This window comes from Lutra lutra, chromosome 7, assembly GCF_902655055.1.
Source record: "Lutra lutra chromosome 7, mLutLut1.2, whole genome shotgun sequence".
Taxonomy (NCBI): Eukaryota; Metazoa; Chordata; class Mammalia; order Carnivora; family Mustelidae; genus Lutra; species Lutra lutra.
Window position 1 is genome coordinate 108,864,178 of NC_062284.1, and position 24,016 is coordinate 108,888,193.

Sequence of the window (24,016 nt, forward strand, 5' to 3'; positions counted from 1 at the left end):
AAATTTTAGGATTCTTTGTTCCATTTCTTTGAAAAAAATGGATGGTACTTTGATAGGAATTGCATTAAATGTGTAGATTGCTTTAGGTAGCATAGACATTTTCACAATATTTATTCTTCCAATCCAGGAGCATGGAACATTTTTCCATTTCTTTGTGTCTTCCTCAATTTCTTTCATGAGTACTTTATAGTTTTCTGAGTATAGATTCTTAGTCTCTTTGGTTAGGTTTATTCCTAGGTATCTTATAGTTTTGGGTGCAATTGTAAATGGGACTTGTAAATTGTAAATTGTAAATTGCAATTGTAAATGGACTCCTTAATTTCTCTTTCTTCTGTCTTGTTGTTGGTGTAGAGAAGTGCAACTGATTTCTGTGCATTGATTTTATATCCTGACACTTTACTGAATTCCTGGACAAGTTCTAGCAGTTTTGGAGTGGAGTCTTTTGGGTTTCCCACATATAGTATCATATCATCTGCAAAGAGTGATAGTTTGACTTCTTCTTTGCCGATTTGGATGCCTTTAATTTCCTTTTGTTGTCTGATTGCTGAGGCTAGGACTTCTAGTACTATGTTGAATAGCAGTGGTGATAACGGACATCCCTGCCGTGTTCCTGACCTTAGCGGAAAAGCTTTCAGTTTTTCTCCATTGAGAATGATATTTGCGGTGGGTTTTTCATAGATGGCTTTGATAATATTGAGGTATGTACCGTCTGTCCCTACACTTTGAAGAGTTCTGATCAGGAAGGGATGCTGTACTTTGTCAAATGCTTTTTCAGCATCTATGGAGAGTATCATATGGTTCTTGTTCTTTCTTTTATTAATGTGTTTTATCACATTGATTGATTTGCGGATGTTGAACCAGCCCTGCAGCCCTGGAATAAATCCCACTTGGTCGTGGTGAATAATCCTTTTAATGTACTGTTGAATCCTATTGACTAGTATTTTGGCGAGAATTTTTGCATCTGTGTTCATCAAGGATATTGGTCTGTAGTTCTCTTTTTTGTTGGGATCCTTGTCTGGTTTTGGGATCAAGGTGATGCTGGCCTCATAAAATGAGTTTGGAAGTTTTCCTTCTATTGCTATTTTTTGGAACAGTTTCAGGAGAATAGGAATTAGTTCTTCTTTAAATGTTTGGTAGAATTCCCCCGGGAAGCCGTCTGGCCCTGGGCTTTTGTTTGTTTGGAGATTTTTGATGACTGTTTCAATCTCCTTACTGGTTATGGGTCTGTTCAGGCTTTCTATTTCTTCCTGGTTCAGTTGTGGTAGTTTATATGTCTCTAGGAATGCATCCATTTCTTCCAGATTGTCAAATTTGTTGGCGTAGAGTTGCTCATAGTATGTTCTTATAATTGTCTGTATTTCTTTGGTGTTCGTTGTGATCTCTCCTCTTTCATTCATGATTTTATTTATTTGAGTCCTTTCTCTTTTCTTTTTGATAAGTCTGGCCAGGGGTTTATCAATCTTATTAATTCTTTCAAAGAACCAGCTCCTAGTTTCGTTGATTTGTTCTATTGTTTTTTTGGTTTCTATTTCATTGATTTCTGCTCTGATCTTTATGATTTCTCTTCTCCTGCTGGGTTTAGGGTTTCTTTCTTGTTCTTTCTCCAGCTCCTTTAGGTGTAGGGTTAGGTTGTGTACCTGAGACCTTTCTTGTTTCTTGAGAAAGGTTTGTACCGCTATATATTTTCCTCTCAGGACTGCCTTTGTTGTGTCCCACAGATTCTGAACCGTTGTGTTTTCATTATCATTTGTTTCCATAAATTTTTTCAATTCTTCTTTAATTTCCTGGTTGACCCATTCATTCTTTAGAAGGATGCTGTTTAGTCTCCATGTATTTGGGTTCTTTCCAAATTTCCTCTTGTGATTGAGTTCTAGCTTTAGAGCATTGTGGTCTGAAAATATGCAGGGAATGATCCCAATCTTTTGATACCGGTTGAGACTTGATTTAGGACCAAGAATGTGATCTATTCTGGAGAATGTTCCATGTGCACTAGAGAAGAATGTGTATTCTGTTGCTTTGGGATGAAATGTTCTGAATATATCTGTGATGTCCATCTGGTCCAGTGTGTCATTTAAGGCCTTGATTTCCTTGTTGATCTTTTGCTTGGATGATCTGTCCATTTCAGTGAGGGGAGTGTTAAAATCCCCTACTATTATTGTATTCTTGTCGATGTGTTTCTTTGATTTTGTTATTAATTGGTTTATATAGTTGGCTGCTCCCACGTTAGGGGCATAGATATTTAAAATTGTTAGATCTTCTTGTTGGACAGTTCCTTTGAGTATGATATAGTGTCCTTCCTCATCTCTTATTATAATCTTTGGCTTAAAATCTAATTGATCTGATATAAGGATTGCCACTCCTGCTTTCTTCTGATGTCCATTAGCATGGTAAAATTCTTTTCCACCCCCTCACTTTAAACCTGGAGGTGTCTTCGGGTTTAAGATGAGTTTCTTGTAGGCAACATATAGATGGGTTTTGTTTTTTTATCCATTCTGATACCCTGTGTCTTTTGATTGGGACATTTAGCCCATTAACATTCAGGGTAACTATTGAGAGATATGAATTTAGTGCCACTGTATTGCCTGTAAGGTGACTGTTATTGTATATTGTCTCTGTTTCTTTCTGATCTACTACTTTGAGGGTCTCTCTTTGCTTAGAGGACCCCTTTCAATATTTCCTGTAGAGCTGGTTTGGTATTTGCAAATTCTTTCAGTTTTTGTTTGTCCTGGAAGCTTTTAATCTCTCCTTCTATTTTCAATGATAGCCTAGCTGGATATAGTATTCTTGGCTGCATGTTTTTCTCGTTTAGTACTCTGAATATATCATGCCAGCTCTTTCTGGCCTGCCAGGTCTCTGTGGATAAGTCTGCTGCCAATCGAATATTTTTACCATTGTACGTTACAGACTTCTTTTCCCGGGCTGCTTTCAGGATCTTTTCTTTGTCACTAAGACTTGTAAATTTTACTATTAGGTGACGGGGTGTGGACCTATTCTTATTGATTTTGAGGGGGGTTCTCTGAACCTCCTGGATTTTGATGCTTGTTCCCTTTGCCATATTGGGGAAATTCTCTCCAATAATTCTCTCCAATATACCTTCTGCTCCCCTCTCTGTTTCCTCTTCTTCTGGAATCCCAATTATTCTAATGTTGTTTCGTCTTATGGTGTCACTTATCTCTCGAATTCTCCCCTCGTGGTCCAGTAGCTGTTTGTCCCTCTTTTGCTCAGCTTCTTTATTCTCTGTCATTTGGTCTTCTATATCGCTAATTCTTTCTTCTGCCTCATTTATCCTAGCAGTGAGAGCCTCCATTTTTGATTGCACCTCATTAATAGCTTTTTTGATTTCAACTTGGTTCGATTTTAGTTCTTTTATTTCTCCAGAAAGGGCTTTTATATCTCCCGAGAGGGTTGCTTTAATATCTTCCATGCCTTTTTCAAGCCCGGCTAGAACCTTGAGAATCGTCATTCTGAACTCTATATCTGACATATTTCCAATGTCTGTATTGATTAGGTCCCTAGCCTTTGGTACTGCCTCTTGTTCTTTTTTTTGTTGTGAATTTTTCCGCCTTGTCATTTTGTCCAGATAAGAGTTTATGAAGGAGCAAGTAAAATACTAAAAGGGTGGCAACAACCCCAGGAAAATATGCTTTAGCCAAATCAGAAGAGATCCCGAATTGTGAGGGGGGAGAAAGGGGATAAAAAGGGGTTCAGAAAGAAAGAAAAAAAAAAGAAACTATTAAAAAAAAGAAAGCCGATAAAGAAAAAATATAAAAAGAGGAAAAAAATATATATATTAGATAAACTATTTAAAAAACGTTAAAAAAAGAAAACGGTAAAAGTTAAAAAAAATTTAGCAGAAGAAGAGAAAAAGAAAAAAAAATTGAAAAAGAAAAAAAAAATTAAATTAACTGCAAGGCTAAAAAATCATGGGGAGAAAGCCATGAGTTCCGTGCTTTGCTTTCTTCTCCTCTGGAATTCTGCCGCTCTCCTTGGTATTGAAACAGCACTCCTGGGTAGGTGAACTTGGTCCTGGCTGGGTGTCCCGTTGATCTTCTGGGGGAGGGGCCTGTTGTAGTGATTCTCAAGCGTCTTTGCCCCAGGCGGAGTTGCACCGCCCTTACCCGGGGCCGGCTGAGTAGCTGAGTCATCCGCTCGGGTTTGCTTTCGGGAGCTTTTGTTCCCTGAGCGCTTTCCGTAGAGTTCCGGAAGACGGGAATGAAATGGCGGCCTCCCGGTCTCCGGCCTGAGGAGCCGATAGCCCGGGGCCCCACTCCTCAGTGCGCCCCCAGAGAACAGCGCCAAATGACTCCCGTCACCCTGGCCTCCGGCCGCGCTCCGAGCTGACCGAGCCTGCGACCGGTTCAAGGCAACCCCGAGCTGAGAGTCACTCCTCGGCTCTGTCTCTGCAGCCGGCTTCCCCGTTCTAATACCGGTAAGCTCTGCGACACTCAGACACCCCCTATCCTTCTGCGACCCTGCGGGACCTGAGGCCGCGCTGTCCCTGCCTGGGCTTCACCCCAGTTAAGCCTCTGGAGCGATGTCCCTCAGCGGAACACACTTTTAAAAGTCCTGATTTTGCTCCGTTGCTCCGTTGCTCCGCCGCTCGCCGGGAGCCGGCCCCTCCCCCCGCGGTCTATCTTCCCGTCGCTTTGGATTCACTTCTCCGCCAGTCCTACCTTGCAGAAAGTGGTTGATTTTCTGTTTCTAGAATTGCTGTTCTTCTTCTCTTCAATCTCCCGTTGGATTTGTAGGTGTTTGCACTCTTTAGATAAGCTATTTAGCTGATCTCCCGCTACCTGAAGTAGTCTCAGCCTGCTACTTCTCCGCCATCTTGACTCCCTCATCGAGTAGTTCTACATTTACTAAAAGAAATACATTCCAGCAAATGGCTTTGCTGGAAAGTCTAAGAAACATTTAAGGAAGGAATTTTATGCTGTTCTTTCAAAAGACACAAGAAGGAACACTTCCCAGCTTATTGACCTTTTAAGAAAAGACAAAGACTTTCCCTCATGAATATGAATATAAAAATTTTTACAAACTATTGGCAAGTTGAATCCAATGGTATATTAAAAGGACAGTGTAGTAGGACAAACTTGGGTTTATCCTAAGAATATAAGGCTGGTTTATTTAGGAAATAAAGGAGAACCAGAATAAAGAAGAAGGACTATATAATCATCTCAGTATATGTCGACAATATATTTGACAAAATCCAGCATCTATTCATGATAAAATCTGAGAAAATTAGGATTAGAAAGGAACTTTCTCAACCCGATAAAGGATTTGTGTGGAAAAAAATACAGCTAACACCATACTTAATGGTGAAACCATACTTTCCCTCTGAAATACAAGGCAGGGATGACTATGCATTATTCCTCTTATACATCATACTGGAGGTCCTAGCCAGTGAAGTAAGGCAAGAAAAAGAAATAATAGACATTTAGATTAGAAAGGAGGAAATAAGATTGTGTCTGTTTACAAATGAAATTACTTTTTACACAGAAAATTTCAAAAATTCTACTCAGTAGTTACCAGAACTAATAAGTAAGTTTAACGAGGTCACAAGATACAGGGTTAGTATTTCTGTATACTAACAATGGAATAATTAGTAATTGAAAAAAATTTGAAAGTATAACAACACAAAATCCACAAAAAGCTTAGAATATAGGTAACAACATGTGTACGGGATCTGTATGCTGAAAACTACAAAACGATGAAAGGAATCAAAGATGATTTAGGTGAACGGAGAGATAATATGGACCTCATGGATTAGAAAACCAATACAGTTAAGAGACACCTAATCCTGTATTGTTCTGTAGATTAAATGTAATCCCAAGAAGTCCCAACAGTTATATAAATAACAAGCTGATTCTTAAGTGTATATGGAAATGGGAAGAAACTAGAGTAGCCAAAACAGTTTTGAGAAATAACTATAAAATTTCAAAAATCAAGACAGTGTACTATCTGCAAAAAGGTAGACATACAAGTCAATGGAAAAGAATAGGGAATCTAGAAATAGACTTGTACTTACATCGTCAGTTTTATTTTTGACAAAGGTACAAGGAGAATTCCAGGTAAAAAGATAGTCTTCAGTAAATAGCGCTGATACAATTTTATATCCATATGCAAAAAACAGATCTTCAACGTAAACCTCTTTGCCATATGCAGAAATTAACTTAAAATGGTTACAGACTTAAATATAAAAACTAAAATCATAAAACTTAAAAGATGAAAACAAGGGGTGCCTGGGTGGCTCAGTGGGTTAAAGCCTCTGCCTTCGGCTCAGGTCATGATTCCAGGGTCCTGGGATCAAGCCCAGCATTGGGCTCTCTGCTCAGCAGGGAGCCTGCTTCCCTTCCTCTCTGCCTGCCTGTCTGCCTACTTGTGATCTCTGTCTGCCAAATAAATAAGTAAAATCTTTTAAAAAAAAAAAGATGAAAACAAAAAATGTGGTCTTAGATTGGGCAAAGATTTTTTATACATGACAGAAGAAATACAAGCCATAAAGGAAAAAAATTTAATTAGACTTGCCTCAAATTAAAATTCTTTGGAAGACACTTATAAGAAAATGAAAAGACAGGCCACAGAGTGGGAGAAAATATTTGCAAGATACAAACCTGATAGAGGTCTTGTGTCCAAATATATAAAGAACTGTCAACACTTAGTAATAAATAAACCGCCCAATGAAAAGATGGGCAAAAAATCTGAACAGATACTTCAAAAAGAATATGTGCATGGTAAATAAGCATGTTGAAAGATGTTTGACATCTTTAATTAGTGGGAAATGCAAATTAAAAGCATAGTAACATTCTAATACTGCCTGTCACAATGGCTACAAAAATTGAAAAACAAAACAAGGAGACTGACAATAATAAAAGCTGATGAGGACACAGAACATTTGAACCTTCATACATTGCTGGTGGGAATCCAAAATGGTACAGTCACTTTGGAAAACTGGCTGTTTCCGATAAAGCTAAACACACACTTACCTTATGACCCAGCAGTCCTACTCCTTGGTGTTTACCCAAGAGAAGTGAAAACTTACATAATTTCACACAAAAGGTTGTATGCAAAAGTTTATACTGGTTCTGTACATAATTGTGAATAATTATAGCCAGCCTAAATGTCTTCAACTTGGGTAAACAAACCATGGAATAAGTGTACAGTGAGTTACTACTCAGGAATAAAGCAGCTGCTGATACATATAGTAGCATGGAGGGGGGACTCATGTGCCTTGTGCTAAGCAAGAGAAAGAAGACAGACATAAAAGGCATAAAGACAATCTGGAAGAGTCAGAATTTATAGGGGCAGAAAACAGCATAGGTGGCTAGGTGCTGAGGGTGGAGGGCAGTGTTGACTATAGAAGGGCAGGGAAATTTCTGATAATGAAAATAAAGGAATTGTTCTGTATTTTGGTTGCAGTGGTAATTGCACAACTGCATTTGTCCAAACTCCTAAACCTGTATATTGAAAATGGGGACTTTTATTATCTGTAAATCAGCAACTGAAACCCAGAGGACATGAGGAAAAGACTGATTTGTTTGATTGTATTTAAAAATAACTTCTGCAAGAGTAAGTGTTTTTTCTAAGGTGTATCAAAAATAACGTTGGGTTTTGAAAGCTGCACAAGCAGTTTTTATTAGCAATCAACCTTCATACAAGTGCAGAGAGGTCGGCTGGCCAAGTTGCTTTCTTAAACACCTAAACAGGTTTTTGTTTTGTTTTGTTTTTATGTGGCTGAGTAACAAAAGAGGAGTAAGTGCAAGATAGGAAAGAAATTAAATGAAATTTTCTTTTCATCTTAAATATTTGGCAGGTGTAATATATCACTTCCTTTGTTATAGTATATTTTATTACTTAATGAAGTTACCTAAAACATTTTCATAAACTCTGAAATTAGCTTTTAAGAACTGGTTCTTTATCACATCTAAGATTTGTTATTGAATTTACTTAGGTGTGTTAGGGATTTAACCCATGAGAAAGAAAAAGTCTAATAAGATACCTGAATTAAAATATTTTTAGTTGTAACTCAACTATTCTAGCTAACCAGCTTTGTGGCTCAGAAAGTACTGTAAGTACTTTGAAGCAGAAGTGCTCTGTTATTCGATATCTTAAAGATCCAAGTGCTTCATAGTTTCTCTTTAATTAAAATTTCATTTCCTTAAAGTGGAAAGGTATTTTTGATTTCGTGCTCCTTTCAAAAAGAAGCACCTTATACTCCCAGCAATGCAGAAGAGCTTGCAAAACTATTTGCAGCACATATAATGTTAACATTTCTAATTTTAGGGGAGCTTTTATAAATTAGTAAGAAAAAGGCCACCACCCAGTAGAAAAACTGGCTTAGGAGATGAGCATGCAATTCACAAAATGCAGACAGTCAACATGAATATGAAGATATATTTATTTATTTTTAAAGATTTTATTTACTTATTTGACAGAGATCACAAGTAGACAGAGAGGCAGGCAGAGAGAATGGAGGAAGCAGGCTCCCTGCCGAGCAGAGAGCCCTATGTGGGCCTCGATCCCAGGACCCTGGGATCATGACCTGAGCCGAAGGCAGAGGTTTTAACCCACTGAGCCACCCAGGTGCCCCTATGAAGAGATATTTAATCTCTGTAATTAAAGGAACGTAAATTAAAACATGATTTTTATATAACTTATTAGATTGGCAAATATTAAGGATAAGTGAATACCCATTGATAGTGAAAGTATGAATAGGTAAAATCTGATTTTAAGTGGCAGTATAAATTGGCACATCCTTTTCAGACAGCAATTTGGAATCATCTGTCAAAATTTTAGAAGTTTATGTCTTCTAATGTAGCGATTCAGTTTCTAAGTATTTATCCTTTACAAGTGACAAAAAATAGGACATTCACTGTAATATTATTTGAAATGGCAAAGACTAAACAACTCAAATGTATAACATTGAAAAACGTGGTATGTAAAATTGTTAGCCCATATAAAAGAATATTTTGTAGTTATTAAAAAGCTTAGAGAAAGTTCTATATATACTGACATGAAAGTAGGTCCAAAATAGACCTATTAAGCATTGTTTAGTGAGAATGTCTTTTTAAAGAAGAGTATGATTGCATTTCTGTTCATAAAAATATCTATAGGGGAGGACGCCTGGTTGGCTCAGTCGGTTGAGTGTCCAGCTCTTGGTTTTGGCTGTAGTCATGATCTCAGGGTGATGGGATCTAATCCCATCGTGGGCTTTATGCTGAGCAGGGAGTCTGCTTGTCCCTCTCCTTCCCCCATGCTTGTGCACATGCACGTACTCTCTCTATCTCATATAAATAAATAAAATCTTTAAAAAATACATACGTAGACATAAACACAATGTTATATCATTAAAGAAATCTAGAAGCATATTAACAGTGGTTAATTCTCAGGGATGGGATCATGACAAATTTCTAAGTCCATGCATTTCTGTCATGTTTGAATTTTTTGTATTAACTGTATGTTACTTTAGTAATCCAGAAAAAAATCCAAAGTTTTTTTTTTTTTTAAGATTTTATTTATTTGTTTGTTAGAGAGAGAGAGAGAGAGAGAGAGAGAATGAGCACAGGCAGACAGAGTGCTAGGCAGAGGCAGAGGGAGAAGCAGGCTCCCCGCCGAGCAAGGAGCCCGATATGGGACTCGATCCCAGGACGCTGGGATCATGACCTGAGCCGAAGGCAGCCGCTTAACCAACTGAGCCACCCAGGCGTCCCCCAAAGTTTTTTTTTATTAAAAAAATAAATATAACAATACTTTCATAGACTTAAGACAAATACAGGGATTGGCATTTAAAAAAGGCAGGGTAGTTGGAAGTATAGAGTGACTCCATTTTGCCTAGGAGTGAGTGTAAAGGATGTGTTGAGGAGCTATTGTTAATATAGAAAAATATGTTGAGGTTGTCTTTTGACCATCCCCGAGGTGTAGAACCATTGAATTTTGGTAGCAGAGAGGAGTCATCCGAGACTTCTGAGCAAGAAAGTGGTATACTTTTTCTTTGAAGAAAATCAATCTGGGAGTAGTATGGTTGGTAGGTGGGGATAAACTGAAAATAGGAACACTAAGGAAAAGGCTGTTTTAGGGGAGCATGAGCAACAGGCCAGGTGGTTGTAGGAATTAGGCAAGCTCATGAACAGATACGAGAGCCAGTGTATATAACCAAGCATAGATGTAATGTAGCTGTATATAACCAAACATAGAGGCTGATGGAGAGGGGTGGGACAAGGATACTTAATGCCTAAGCAACTGAAGGAATCTTGGTGCCTTTGACAGAAATAAGAAACATAGGATGAAGATTTTATCAGGGGTAGAATTTGTCCCAGTCTGCCTTTCCAGGTTCAATTCCTGTAATAGTTGTCGGGCAATAAAAAGTGCTCAGTCTATGATTGGATATACCTAAGTTTGTATTATTTAAGCTTCAGCTATATGTGTTCCCCATTCCTAGACTATAGCATGCACATTTCTGGAAGGACATCAGTAATGGTAATGATGATAGGATGGTGGAGAGGATAGTAGCTATTATTTCTGTCACACTGAGTATCTGCCACACTTCTTTCACATGTCCAAGGTCACCTACCTGGTAAGTGGAGCTGAGACTGGAATAGCAATGTGTCTGAATCCAAGCCTGAATCTTTAACTGCTATACTTGCTGTCTCTCAGGTAACTGGAAATGTGGGTCTGGAGCTCAAATTAGGCATGCAGTTAAGTATGTTGTATTCTAACTGCATGTGTAGTAACCACTTAAGATTGAGCAATAGTCTATTGGTTATAATTTTATCCCACACTGTTAGCTTTGAGCACAGTAAAAACCATCTACCTTCTAGGGAGTTAATTTTGTAATAACTAAGGTTAGTGATTTAAATGTCAAAATTTACTTTTTAAAAGCTTAATTATTCTGGTTAATATCTTTATAAAACATTTTTCTTTATATATTGCTTGTTTTTTTACAATGTGCATTTATCATTTTTATAATTAGAAAAATACTAAAATATATTTTATGCTCTCCTATTTTCTTTTTCTTTTTTCTTTAAAAGATTTTATTTATTTATTTGACAGAGAGAGAGAGACAGCAAGAGAGGGAACACAAGCAGGGAGAGTGGGAGAGGGAGAAGGCTTCCTGCTGAGCAAGGAACCTGATGCAGGGCTTGATCCCAGGACTTCCAGGACGCTGGGATCATGACCCAAGCCAAAGGCAGATGCTTAACGACTGAGCCACCCAGCTGTGCCCTCCTATTTTCTAGAACAGTATATTCTAAACACAATTTAATTTAATCTTTATGACTCAGGGTTATTATCATATTTATATTACTAGGCTTTAGAATATAATGATCATATCAAGAAATAAGTGTGTGAGGAAGTTTATCTTTATACATACGGTTTCACACTGCAGTACTTTGTCAGTTCTTATGTCTTATTTTTTTAAAAATTTTTTGTTACATTTATTGTGGTAGGTTGTCTTCTTTCTGTTGTCATTGTGGCTTATAGCAATTTTTTTTTTTTTTGCCCTTTTGCTGCTGCTTAACTGTAATGATTTCAGAAACTGGTTGGCTGTTCACTTCGGTTTTATGTAAAATAAACGTAATCAGGTTTTGGGTAGGGGCCTGAGGAACATACTGGTGACTGAAGTTCATGAGCTTTATTTAATATGTGGACTTTGAGGTAAACATCTGAAGTTTTGTGTGTTAACTTCTTGGTTTCTGGCTGTATGATAGGTGGGTGAAGCACTGTATTTGTTTTTAAGAGCTTTTAGAGAACATTGCTTTTTATTTTTTAAACTTAATGTAGAGATCCATCTAAAATGTAAGTAATCATCATGTTACTAGATGAAGACTTCTCAACTGCCCCCCCCTTTTTTAAAGATTTTATCTATTTATTTATTTGAGAGAAAGAACATGAACGGGGGGAAGGGAGAGGGAGAAGCAGACTCCATGCTGAGCAGGGAGCCCAGTGTGGGGCTCAACCCCAGAGTCCTGGCCTCATGACCCGATCCAAAGGCAGACGGCAGACACTTAAAATTGACTGAGCCACCCAGGTATCACTCACCTGTCCAGTTTTAACTCAGAAATCCTTATCTTGACATTGTTGAATAGTCTTTGAAGTTGTAAATGTGGATTTAGGGAAAAATCATTAATAATGGATATGGATGGACATGGCTAAAAGATTGTGAAGAACAGTATCAGTAACTTTGGGTAGATTGTACTGATTATAATTTTGTGAACTGGAAATATAGGTTCAAATTTTTTAAAAAACCTGATTAGATGTAATAAGAGATTTCCTAAAACAGCTACCATCTTACAACTTATGTAATAAAATATTGTAATTAATATTTATGATTTGTAAAGGTAAAATTCTAATGACTTAATGGGAAACTGGTATTATTTTATTAAGTTTAAATTGTATTTAAGAAGCTTATTGCTACAGTTTACTCAGCTCTTCCTTAGAGCAATCTGTTCTTTCCATAAACTCTATACCCCATCTTAGCATATATGTGTTCAGAGCAGAAAATTTAAGTTTATTTTCATTTAATTTCTTACCTTATGAGAAGTGCTGACAGGTATGCGTTAACATATGTGCTAAATGAAATACTGTGTTATAAAATCATTGCTTCCATATTTAATCATTTAATAAATATTTATTGAGGCCCTACTGTATGTCAGGCACTTTTCTGAGTGCTGGGGATACACTGACTTAAAGCCTGTACTTGTGAAACTTACATCCTAGTGGAAAGAGGCAGAGCATAGAGAAAAAAATCAACATGTAATAATAGATCAGATGGTAAAAGTATTGTGGAAAAGAATAAGGCAGCATGAGGAATGAGAATGTATGAGGGTATTGCTGTTGGACCTGAAAGTTATGTGCTAAATGAGACTTGATAAGACAATGGTATTTGATAAATATGATGAGGATATTTCTTTAGGCACCAGAAGGTTGATGTAGAAAAATATTTTGGAAAATGGTAAGTCAGTGGCAAATTATGATTAGAGGAATCGAGCAGATACAGTGAGAAAAGATAGTATACATTCAAAAACAAGGCTATTACCTTTAAAATTACATTTGTGATTAGCTTATATAGTTGAAGTAAGACTCACAATTATTCCTTGATATCTACAGATATAACCCATGATGTGTGTGATAAAGCTTGAGTAAAATATTCATGTTTGATTAATTTCATTTCTTTTCCTTCATTTTCTTTACTTTAATGGAAGAATTCAATTATTTTCAAAGCAGAGATACAAAGAATACTTAAAATAGATATGGATTTTAAAATGCATATTTCTCTTTACCATTACTATTTTAGCATTTAGTTTAAATGTCTAATTTTTATGTTATTGTAGTAATGACTTCATTTTGTGTAAAAATTTTTCTCAGTGATTAACATTCTTAATTTTTGTATGAAATAGGGGCGCCTGGGTGGCTCAGTGGGTTAAGCCTCTGCCTTCAGCTCAGGTCATGATCTCGGTCCTGGGATCGAGCCCCGCATCGGGCTCTCTGTTCAGCGGTGAGCCTGCTTCCTCTTCTCTCTGCCTGCCTCTCTGCCTACTTGTGATCTCTCTCTCTCTCTGTCAAATAAATAAATAAAATCTTTAAAAAAAATTTTTGTATGAAATGATTTTCTTAACTATTTCCAGATGACATGCAGAATGTACATAAAGAAGATAAATCTTTAAGGCTGAGTATGCCTGTAATTACAGAAGAGGAAGAGGACAATGGAAGTTTTAGCGAAACGGGTATGGATGAAATTTTGTCAAATATTGATGGAGGGGCACCTGGGTGGCTCAGTGGGTTAAAGCCTCTGCCTTCGGCTCAGGTCATGATCCCAGCGTCCTGGGATCGAGCCCTGCATCTGGCTCTCTGCTCCGCAGGGAGCCTGCTTCCTCCTCTCTCTCTCTGCCTGCCTCTCTGCCTACTTGTCCTCTCTGTCTGTCAAATAAATAAACCTTTAAAAAAATATATTGATGGAAAGTTATGCTTGGGGAGCATTAAGGTTTAGAACCCATGAACAGCATGGTGGTTACCTGTGTGTTTTCGTGATGCTTTTTTCCTTGACACATTGGAGAATTTTAGTATTAATTATGACACTTAAAAGTAAATGTTAGGGGCGCCTGGTTGGCTCAGTGGGTTAAGCCTCTGCCTTCGGCTCAGGTCATGATCTCAGAGTCCTGGGATCGAGCCCCACATCGGGCTCTCTGCTCAGCGGGGAGCCTGCTTCTCCCCTCTCTCTGCCTGCCTCCTCTCTGCCTACTTGTGATTTCTCTGTCGAATAAATAAATAAAATCTTTAAAAAAAAAAAAAAGTAAATGTTAAAACATAGGCAGTAACCTCTTCGATATCAGCCACAGCAACTTCTTTAAAGATATGTCTCCAAAGGCAAAGGAAACAAAAGCGAAAATGAACTTTTGGGACTTCATCAAGATCAAAAGCTTCTGCACAGCAAAGGAAACAGTCAACAAAACAAAGAGGCAACCCACGGAATGGGAGAAGATATTTGCAAATGACAGTACAAACAAAAGGTTGATATCCAGGGGCGCCTGGGTGGCTCAGTGGTTAAGGCCTCTGCCTTTGGCTCGGGTCATGATCTTGGGGTCCTGGGATCGAGTCCCGCATTGGGCTCTCTGCTCAGCGGGGAGCCTGCCTCCTCCTCCTGTCTCTCTCTGCCTGCCTCTCTGCCTGCTTGTGATCTGTCAAATAAATTAAAAAAAATCTTTAAAAAAAAAATATTTAAAAAAAAAAAGGTTGATATCCAGGATCTATAAAGAACTACTCAAACTCAACACACACAAAACAGATAATCATATCAAAAATGGGCAGAAGATATGAACAGACACTTCTCCAATGAAGACACACAAATGGCTATTAGACACATGGAAAAATGTTCATCATCACTAGCCATCAGGGAGATTCAAATTAAAACCACATTGAGATACCACCTTACACCAGTTAGAATGGCCAAAATTAGCAAGACAGGAAACAACATGTGTTGGAGGGGATGTGGAGAAAGGGGAACCCTCTTACACTGTTGGTGGGAATGCAAGTTGGTGCAGCCACTTTGGAGAACAGTGTGGAGATTCCTCAAGAAATTAAAAATAGAACTTCCCTATGACCCTGCCTTTGCACTACTGGGTATTTACCCCAAAGATACAGATGTAGTGAAAAGAAGGGCCATCTGTACCCCAATGTTTATAGCAGCAATGGCCACGGTCGCCAAACTGTGGAAAGAACCAAGATGCCCTTCAACGGACGAATGGATAAGGAAGATATGGTCCATATACACTGCAGTATTATGCCTCCATCAGAAAGAATGAATACCCAACTTTTGTAGCAACATGGACAGGACTGGAAGAGATTATGCTGAGTGAAATAAGTCAAGCAGAGAGAGTCAATTATCATATGGTTTCACTTATTTGTGGAGCATAACAAATAACATGGAGGACAAGGGGAGATGGAGAGGAGAAGGGAGTTGAGGGAAATTGGAAGGGGAGGTGAACTATGAGAGACTGTGGACTCTGAAAAACAACCTGAGGGTTTTGAAGGGGCGGGGGGGGTTGGGAGGTTGGGGGAACCAGGTGGTGGGTATTGGGGAGGGCACGGATTGCATGGAGCACTGGGTGTGGTGCAAAAACAATGAATACTGTTATGCTGAAAAGAAACAAAAAATTAAAAAAAAAAGTAAATGTTAATATACTAAATGAAAGGAGAGATAAAAGGATAGGTAAAATACCATTATTAGTATGTCAATGTACCTCATCATGAGGATGTCTGGAATGTATTCCTAAGAAAGGGCAAGGCTCACAAATACAAGTAAGTTTCTGGATATAACTTTAAAAAGATTTTATTGTTAAAAAATAGTTATTTCAAATTTGGATGTAAAATTTTCACCTATGGAATCATGATTGTAACTAAATAGTTGTAAATTGCATGACATAAATTAAAATGGCTCTACCGTTTAGTGTTGTAGTTTTCATAATTCATAGTGTTTATTGAACAACAGTTTAAGTATTATCTCTAGTAATAATTATAATATTATAGAGAATAAGTTATATTTAACAGGCTAGGCTTGTTGGTAATCCATCAATGATAATGAATACAATGTGTGTTAAGAACAATTTTTTTTCATTTGGCTTTGTATTCATTCAGCAAGCATATCCTGAGTGCCCATCATGTTTCAAACACTTAGCTATGTACAGGGCTATAAAGATATATACTACTGGCATTTAAGAACCATTTTATTTCGATCACAGTTATTATAGATCTGAGTACAGTGACTGGCCCCAGTGGACCTAAGTAAATATCTGTTGAATGTATCAGATCAGTCTGTGCCTTCGAGGACCTTAGGGTTCAGTTAGGGGAAAAAAGCACCCAGTTCATTGGGGTAGAGAGAAACAGTGTAATAGAAATATATAGAAGACAAAGAATAGGCATTTCACAAGGAATATTTGTTTCCACATATGAGTGAAATCATATAATTGTCTTTCTCTGCTTGACTTATTTCACTCAGCATAATCCTCTCCAGTACTTCTTTCTGGCTTAACAGGAGATGCCACAACAAACACTCAAATAAATGTTTATCTAGAAAGAGGTATGAACTTTGGGCGCCTGGGTCGCTCAGTGGGTTAAGCCTCTGCCTTCGGCTCAGGTCATGATCTCAGGGTCCTGGGATCGAGCCCGGCATGGGGCTCTCTGCTCAGCGGGGAGCCTGCTTCCCCCCTCTCTCTCTGCCTGCCTCTCTGCCTACTTGTGATCTCTTTCTCTCTTTCTGTGTCAAATAAATAAAATATTAAAAAAAAAAAGAGGTATGAACCTAAAAAATTATAAATCATTAAAACCAAAGAAAATAACAGAAAATACAAAAACATGAAAATTATGAAAGACATAAACAAAATATTCCCCACCAATGAAAAAAAAAAGAAGAGTGATGGGAAAAGGAACAAGAAAAGACAAAGAAGAAAGAAAGAAGAAAAAGAGATTTCAGGAATCTTCTAGATTCCTAGAAGACAGCAGCAACCAGGATGAAGTGCAGCAGGCCAAGAGAGCAAACTGTCCAGTAAAGCAGGTTTGAGGTCAGCAAGAAAGTTTTTTAAAAATCTGAAAATGACAAAATCCCTCATATGTCCTAATAATCCCAACAAGAGATTTACATGACTGAGGAGTTTGAAGATATATTCGTGTTAAGTCTATAGAAATAATAAATAAGACAAAAAGTTATCACTCTCTAGGGAAAACAATAAATGTACAGATTAAGTAAGAATCATAGTCCATTACATGACTCTGTTGTCAATAATGTTTTATAAATGCAGAATACTTACATAGCTAAAATAATTATGTTGAAGGCTGGGGCCTGGGAAGTATACGTGTGTTTGAGGTTGGAGGTGCAGAATATATTAAAGAAAACTATACCCTTGCCTTCCTCGGTGGAAAGTCAAGAGATAATCCATAGAACTAAAACATAAAGTAAAATACACATTTTTTAAAGACATAGAGGTAAATACCAAAACAATAAAGAGTCAGAAGTGATGAATCGTTGAATACTACATCAAAAACTAATGATGTGTCATATGCTGGCTAACTGAAAATAACAAAAATAAAATATGAAAGAAATGGAATCAAAGTCAGAAGACTGTGGTTTCTTATAATGAATATTCTAAAATTATGTGAATTAAGACATATGCATATGTCATTATAACTTAACCAAATTTTTAAAAATTACAAACTGATAGATTTTAAAAATAGGACTTGCCAAAGAGCCATAAAGGTATGCATGCGTATTTAACTGTTCACTCACAAAAAAAGCCACCAATCAAGACTGGAAAGAAACTATAACCTGAAACTCATCACAAGATTGTAAAGGATTATTTTATGCTGACATAAGCAAATCACAGAAGCATTCACATTTATGAAGAAACATATTCCTTGTGAAATGCTTATACTTTGTCTTCTGTATATTTCTATTACACTGTTTCTCTCTACCCCAATGAACTGGGTGCTTTTTTCCCCTAACTGAACCCTAAGGTCCTCGAAGGCACAGACTGATCTGATACATTCAACAGATATTTACTTAGGTCCACTGGGGCCAGTCACTGTACTCAGATCTATAATAACTGTGATCGAAATAAAATGGTTCTTAAATGCCAGTAGTATATATCTTTATAGCCCTGTACATAGCTAAGTGTTTGAAACATGATGGGCACTCAGGATATGCTTGCTGAATGAATACAAAGCCAAATGAAAAAAAATTGTTCTTAACACACATTGTATTCATTATCATTGATGGATTACCAACTATCAAGCCTAGCCTGTTAAATATAATTTATTCTCTATAATACTATAATTATTACTAGAGGTAATATTATTTAAACTGTTGTTCAATAAACACTATGAATTATGAAAACTACAACACTAAACGGTAGAGCCATTTTAATTTATGTCATGCAATTTACAACTATTTAGTTACAATCATGATTCCATAGGTGAAAATTTTACATTCAAATTTGAAATAACTATTTATATGTGGAACATAAGGAATAGTGCGGAGGACCACAGGGAAACGGAGGGAAAACTGAATGGGAAGAAATCAGAGAGGGAGACAAACCAGGAGAGACTCTGAACTCTGGGAACCAAACTGAGGGTTACAGAAGGGAGAGGTGAGAGGATGGGGTAGCCGGGTGATGGGTATTAAGGGGGGGCATGTGTGGTGATGAACACTGGGTGTTATATGTTAATGAATTGTTGAACACTACATCAAAAACTAATGATGTACTATATGCTGGCTAATTGAACATAATAAGTTTTAAAAAAAGATGTATGGTACTAATGATTTGGGTCACATTTTCATGTTTAATTGAAATGAAATTCAAATTTTAATCACTCTATCTCATTTCACTGGCCTGTATACCTTTCAGATCTGGCACACTGGGTCTATGCTAGTTGTAGGGAAAGCATACCCATCTGAAACAACTTCAAAGTAACTTATTATTAAATAGGATTTAGGAAGACTAGAGTCTACTTTAGTAAGTTTTCAACTGCAGTGACATTTTGAAGGAAGGAATCATGTATATGTTAGGTTTAGGATTTTAGGATTTCTTGTTGGGGCTTTGTTGTGAGGCATTCCAATTAAACAATTATTTAAGTATGTTATCAGTTAAAGTATTATTTTATAGACCTGACAGCCTTCTTAATTTTATGTCTTTAGAGTTCACTGCACCCAAGAGGAAAAGAAAATACAGAACAAAGAACCCAGTGAAGAAGTCTTAATTTTGACATCTCCGATAAAAGAAAAGATTTATATTTTGGATATTGAACAGGAAGACTGCCAGTATTAAAAATAATTCTTCTGGGAAACTATAGGTTATTTCTCTGAAATGGCAATATCTTAACATTGCTCTAGAGTTATAAGGAAACAAAAAATTAGAAATAAGAATTCAAAATTTAATTTTAGAATTTCCTTTTATGAAACCTGCATAAATGGGAATAAAATTTGGATGTAGAATGTAATAGAAATAATCCTGTTATTTGCAGATTATTATTGTTTCCTATAATTTTTTGTGATGTTATACCTCTTACAGTTCTGATAATATTAACTATTTAAGATATTCTTGAAGTAATAATGTTTATTACATGTAAATGGATTATTAAATTTATAGTATGGTAATGGATTCATTTATGATATGTATTAACTATTTTATATATTGTATGGTTAAATGCAATACAATTTTTGCCTTATTTGCTTTATTTTTGAACATATGAAACTATGTGGTCAGTAACTTATATGATTGATATTTAGGAAGCCCAGTTTCTACTTCTGCAATCAATTAAATAGTCTGGTGCTTGTTTTAAAGCTCCCTTTGGCCTGACATTATGTATGTATATGTGTATATGTATGTATAGATATATGTTTGCATGTGCCATATATATACATATATGATCAGCTCAGTACATTGTTTAAATACATTTAAATACTAATTATTTTTATTTTTTTAAAAGATTTATTTATTTTTAGAGAAAGAGCATGCATGTGTGTGTGCACACATCTGTGCGTGTGCACACATTTGTGGCTAGTGGGGCAGAGGGAGAGAGAAGGAGGGAGAATCCTCAAGAGTTGGCCGTTTAACTGACTGAGCCACTCAGGCACCCCTAAATACTAAATACTAATTATTTCTAATAAAACCTTTAAGAGTGATAATGTAAATTCCAGAATGTGTCTATGGTACAGAATAGATGATACTCACGGAAAAAGATTTCTAAACTTTGTGGACATGCCTCTGTTAATTTTTCGCTTAGGACATTTAAATGGAGATCACTTAAGCCATGTTGTTTGAATTGCTGCCACTAACAGACCATCCCCACACCATGTGGTTGGCTCAGCCTTTTTTTTTTTTTTTTTTTAATAATTTTTTTTTATTTGACAGAGATCACAAGTAGGCAGAGAGGCAGACAGAGACACAGAGAGGAGGAAGCAGGCTCCCTGCTGAGCAGAGAGCCCGATGCGGGACTGGAGCCCAGGACTCTGAGATCATGACCTGAGCTGAAGTCAGAGGCTTAACCCACTGAGCCACCCAGGCTCCCTGGCTCAGCCTGTCTTATAGTTGATTATACTCCATGTTGTTTTCCAGTTCCAGCATTGTATATTCAGGAATTTTGCAAATGTCCTGTGAGTGAAAATGTGTGATATGTATAATCTTTTAAGTTAAAAATACTGATGCTAGCCCAAATAAACTTTCATTTATTAGAATGTATGCTATCGCATTAGCTACTAAACAAAATTATTTCTCCTGATTTCAGATGTTCCTGATAGTAGATGGGGCAGTTTTCATAATGTGGACATTGGACAGAGCTTCTGGGATTTAAACATACTAGTGTTGGGGCACTAGGAGGTATCATTGGCCTCTTGTGTACTAGGTTATTTGCTAGAACTTGTCTGATCATTAACATTTACAAACATTGTACAGCTGACACATTGAGTTTGCCCTCTGCTTTTTCATAATAATACTTAAAATATCATTTCATTTGTACAATGAAGAAACTATCTTAAGATGGTAAGTGCCTTGCCCACATTCAGAGTTAGTAAGTGATGCATCTGGGATACAAATTTAGGGCTCTTGACTATAATTTCAGTGTCATTTTATATAAGCCAACAGAAATGGAAATCCAGAGGAGTACTTCTTACTTGAAGCAGTAAAACCCTATTTTGTAGTGACTTAGCAGTAAGAAAAGGTTAAAACCAGTTGAGTCTCAGTGCAGGGTGTTGCTCTGGGTTGTAAAATAGGTCGGTTCCATGATGGCTTCATGTACAGGTTTGGGTCTTCAGGATAAGCTTTATTTCAGTGTGGGGAACTGTTCACCAGTCAGGTTCTCAGACGTCAGCCAAGGGCTAGCCTTGCAAGCAGGCCTTTCTAAGGACTGCAATCTCTGGCCTATGCTGCTGCCTTTTCTCTACACTGTTTCATTTCATTTTTCACTGTTTCAAATAATGCTGTGTTGATTTTTTTTTTTAATTTTTTATTTTGGCTCACTTAGGTTGGTATTTCTGTTGGATAAATCTACATATGAATTTGCATGTCGGACAGTGTACGTGTGTACATATACATATACATATAGAATTTTAATTATTGCCAAATCAAAAATACTGCCAGTTTACAGTCCTACTAACAGTATTTACAAGGGACTCTCCACATCTCCATTACACTTGTTACCAATCTGTAATTTTTCCAGTTAAACGTAGCCTGAATCTTAACAGCAGAAATGGTAGACAGTTAAGAGGAACAAAAAATTTTTTAAGGTTTTATTTATTTGACAGAGCCCACAAGCAGGGTGAGTGGCAGGGAGAAGCAGACTCCCTGCTTAGCAGGGAGTCCTGATATGGGTCTTGATCCCAGGACAGAAAAGAAAGAAGCCACTTAACCAACTGTGACACCCAGGCACCCCAAGAGTAACAAAATTGTATTAAACAGCTGTGAGTTGTGAAATTGAAGCTTATTAAATAGAATTCAAATAGAAGATATTTGTGTTTAACAGTGGGCTTTCAGAATTAAACCATGGGGTCATAATACTAGCTACCTATTAAATTAAGCTATTTGTATTGTCATCCTGATTGTAATAAAATAACTGTACCAAGTCATAAATACATAATTTTAATATTAAGCAGTGACTAAATTAGTGTTTTGTGAAGAAAATGAGTTATGTGTCAGTGTTTGTAGCCACAAGATATATTTTAAAACCCTTCCACTTTCAGACATCTTAATATAAGAACATACTGTTCAAAGTAGAGACTTGGAATCATAGTAGTTTTAATGTTACATGCCAGGTTTACTTGGAGTATCTAAAACCATGAATGAAAAAAGCAGAACCATAAAGGAAATGGAGGTTGTACACATTCTGATAGGGAAATATTTTTCACTTTGGGGATGAAGTATTGTGATTTATGTCTTAAGAAAGCTACTCTGGAAACGTGCAGTTCTCTATGAGAAATTATAGCGCGTTTGTTTTCTTTTCTGGTATTCTTTTATGTTTATGTTGTAAGCGGACCTATGATCCCATTTGGGTTTATAACCCCTTCTTAATGCCTCAAAGGTCTGTGAGTGGATATATTTATTGTGGAGAAACACCCCCAATCTCTTTAATACCCAATTAAAGTGCTTATTCCCTGAAACACACAGTTGTACCATCTGCAAGCTATTTTCTACTGCCAAAGGAGAAGTAATGAACCAACTTTCAGGCAAAGACTTTGTCTTTTTAACAGATTCCCAGAACAGTGGTATAATAGGGAAATTATGAAAAATGCATTTATCTAAATGATTTGACTAACCGTAATTTTCCTAACCTAGAAAGTAGAAAGTCAAATATTTGTATCCTAGTTCTGCACTGATTCATTATATACCCTTCAAAAATTCCTTTTTGGGGCTGCCTGGGTGGCTCAGTGGGTTAAAAGCCTCTGCCTTCAGCTCAGGTCATGATCTCAGGGTCCTGGGATCGAGTCCCACATCGGGCTCTCTGCTAGGCAGGAAGCCTGCTTCCTTCTCTCTCTCTCTACTTGTGATCTCTCTCTGTCAAATAAATAAAATCTTTAAAATTCCTTTTTGTTTAAATCCTTTTCTCAGCTATAAATTCAAGATAATGTAGAACTACCTTAGAGACTTGTCACAAATATCTAGAACTGCATAGTGCTTTGAAAGTGCACAGGACTCCTGGGTGGCTCAGTTGGTTGGACAACTGCCTTCGGCTCATGTCATGATCCCAGAGTCCCAGGATCGAGTCCCGCATCAGGCTCCCAGCTCCATGGGAAGTCTGCTTCTCCCTCTGACCTTCTCCTTGCTCATGCTCTCTCTCACTGTCTCTCTCTCATATGAATAAATAAAATCTTAAAATTAAAAAAAAAATAAAGTGCAAAGATACGAAATTCTTAACTTCAAAATAATAACTACTGGAAGTAGGGGCGCCTGGGTGGCTCAGTGGGTTAAAGCCTCTGCCTCTGGCTCAAGTCATGATCCCAGGGTCCTGGGATCCCTTCCTCTCTCTCTGCCTGCCTCTCTGCCTACTTGTGATCTCTGTCTGTCAAATTAAAAAAAAATTGTAATATTACAATTATTAATATTGTATTATAAGATTTTTTTTAAAGATTTTATTTATTTGAGAGAGAGAGCATGAGAGGGGAGTAAGTTAGAGGAAGAAGCAGACTCCTTGTGGAGTGGGGAAGCCCGATGCAGGACTGGATCCTGGGACTCCGGGATATGACCTGAGCCGAAGGCAGTTGCTTAACTGAGCCAACCAGGCACCCTGGTAGTATAAGATTTTAAAAAATACTTGCATGCCAAGGAAGCCAGAGTGATTATTAGTGTTTAATGTGACTTTTTTTTTCCTTAGAGATTTTATTTATTTATTTCAGAGAGAGGGAAAGAGAGCAAGCCAGAGGAGGGGCGGGGGGGAGGGGGGGAAGCAGACTCCCTGCTGAACAAGGTGAGTGCTGGGCTTGAACCCAGGACCCTGGGATCATGACCTGAGCCGAAGGCAGATACTTAAGTGACTGAGCCACCAA

General features: G+C 37.3%; 1 protein-coding gene across 2 annotated transcripts in view; it reads left to right on the forward strand.

Annotated features, from left to right (window-relative positions):
* The window catches only part of SNAPC1 (small nuclear RNA activating complex polypeptide 1), a 41,485-nt gene extending 21,535 nt beyond the window's left edge, over window positions 1–19,950 (forward strand). For both annotated transcript variants that reach the window (XM_047739299.1, XM_047739300.1), the window contains 2 exons: window positions 13,620–13,718; window positions 19,178–19,950. In XM_047739299.1, the coding sequence (XP_047595255.1) occupies window positions 13,620–13,718; window positions 19,178–19,239 (161 nt within the window). In that variant the 3' untranslated portion in view covers window positions 19,240–19,950. The remainder of the gene's footprint in view (window positions 1–13,619; window positions 13,719–19,177) is intronic.
* Window positions 19,951–24,016: the final 4,066 nt, after the last annotated feature.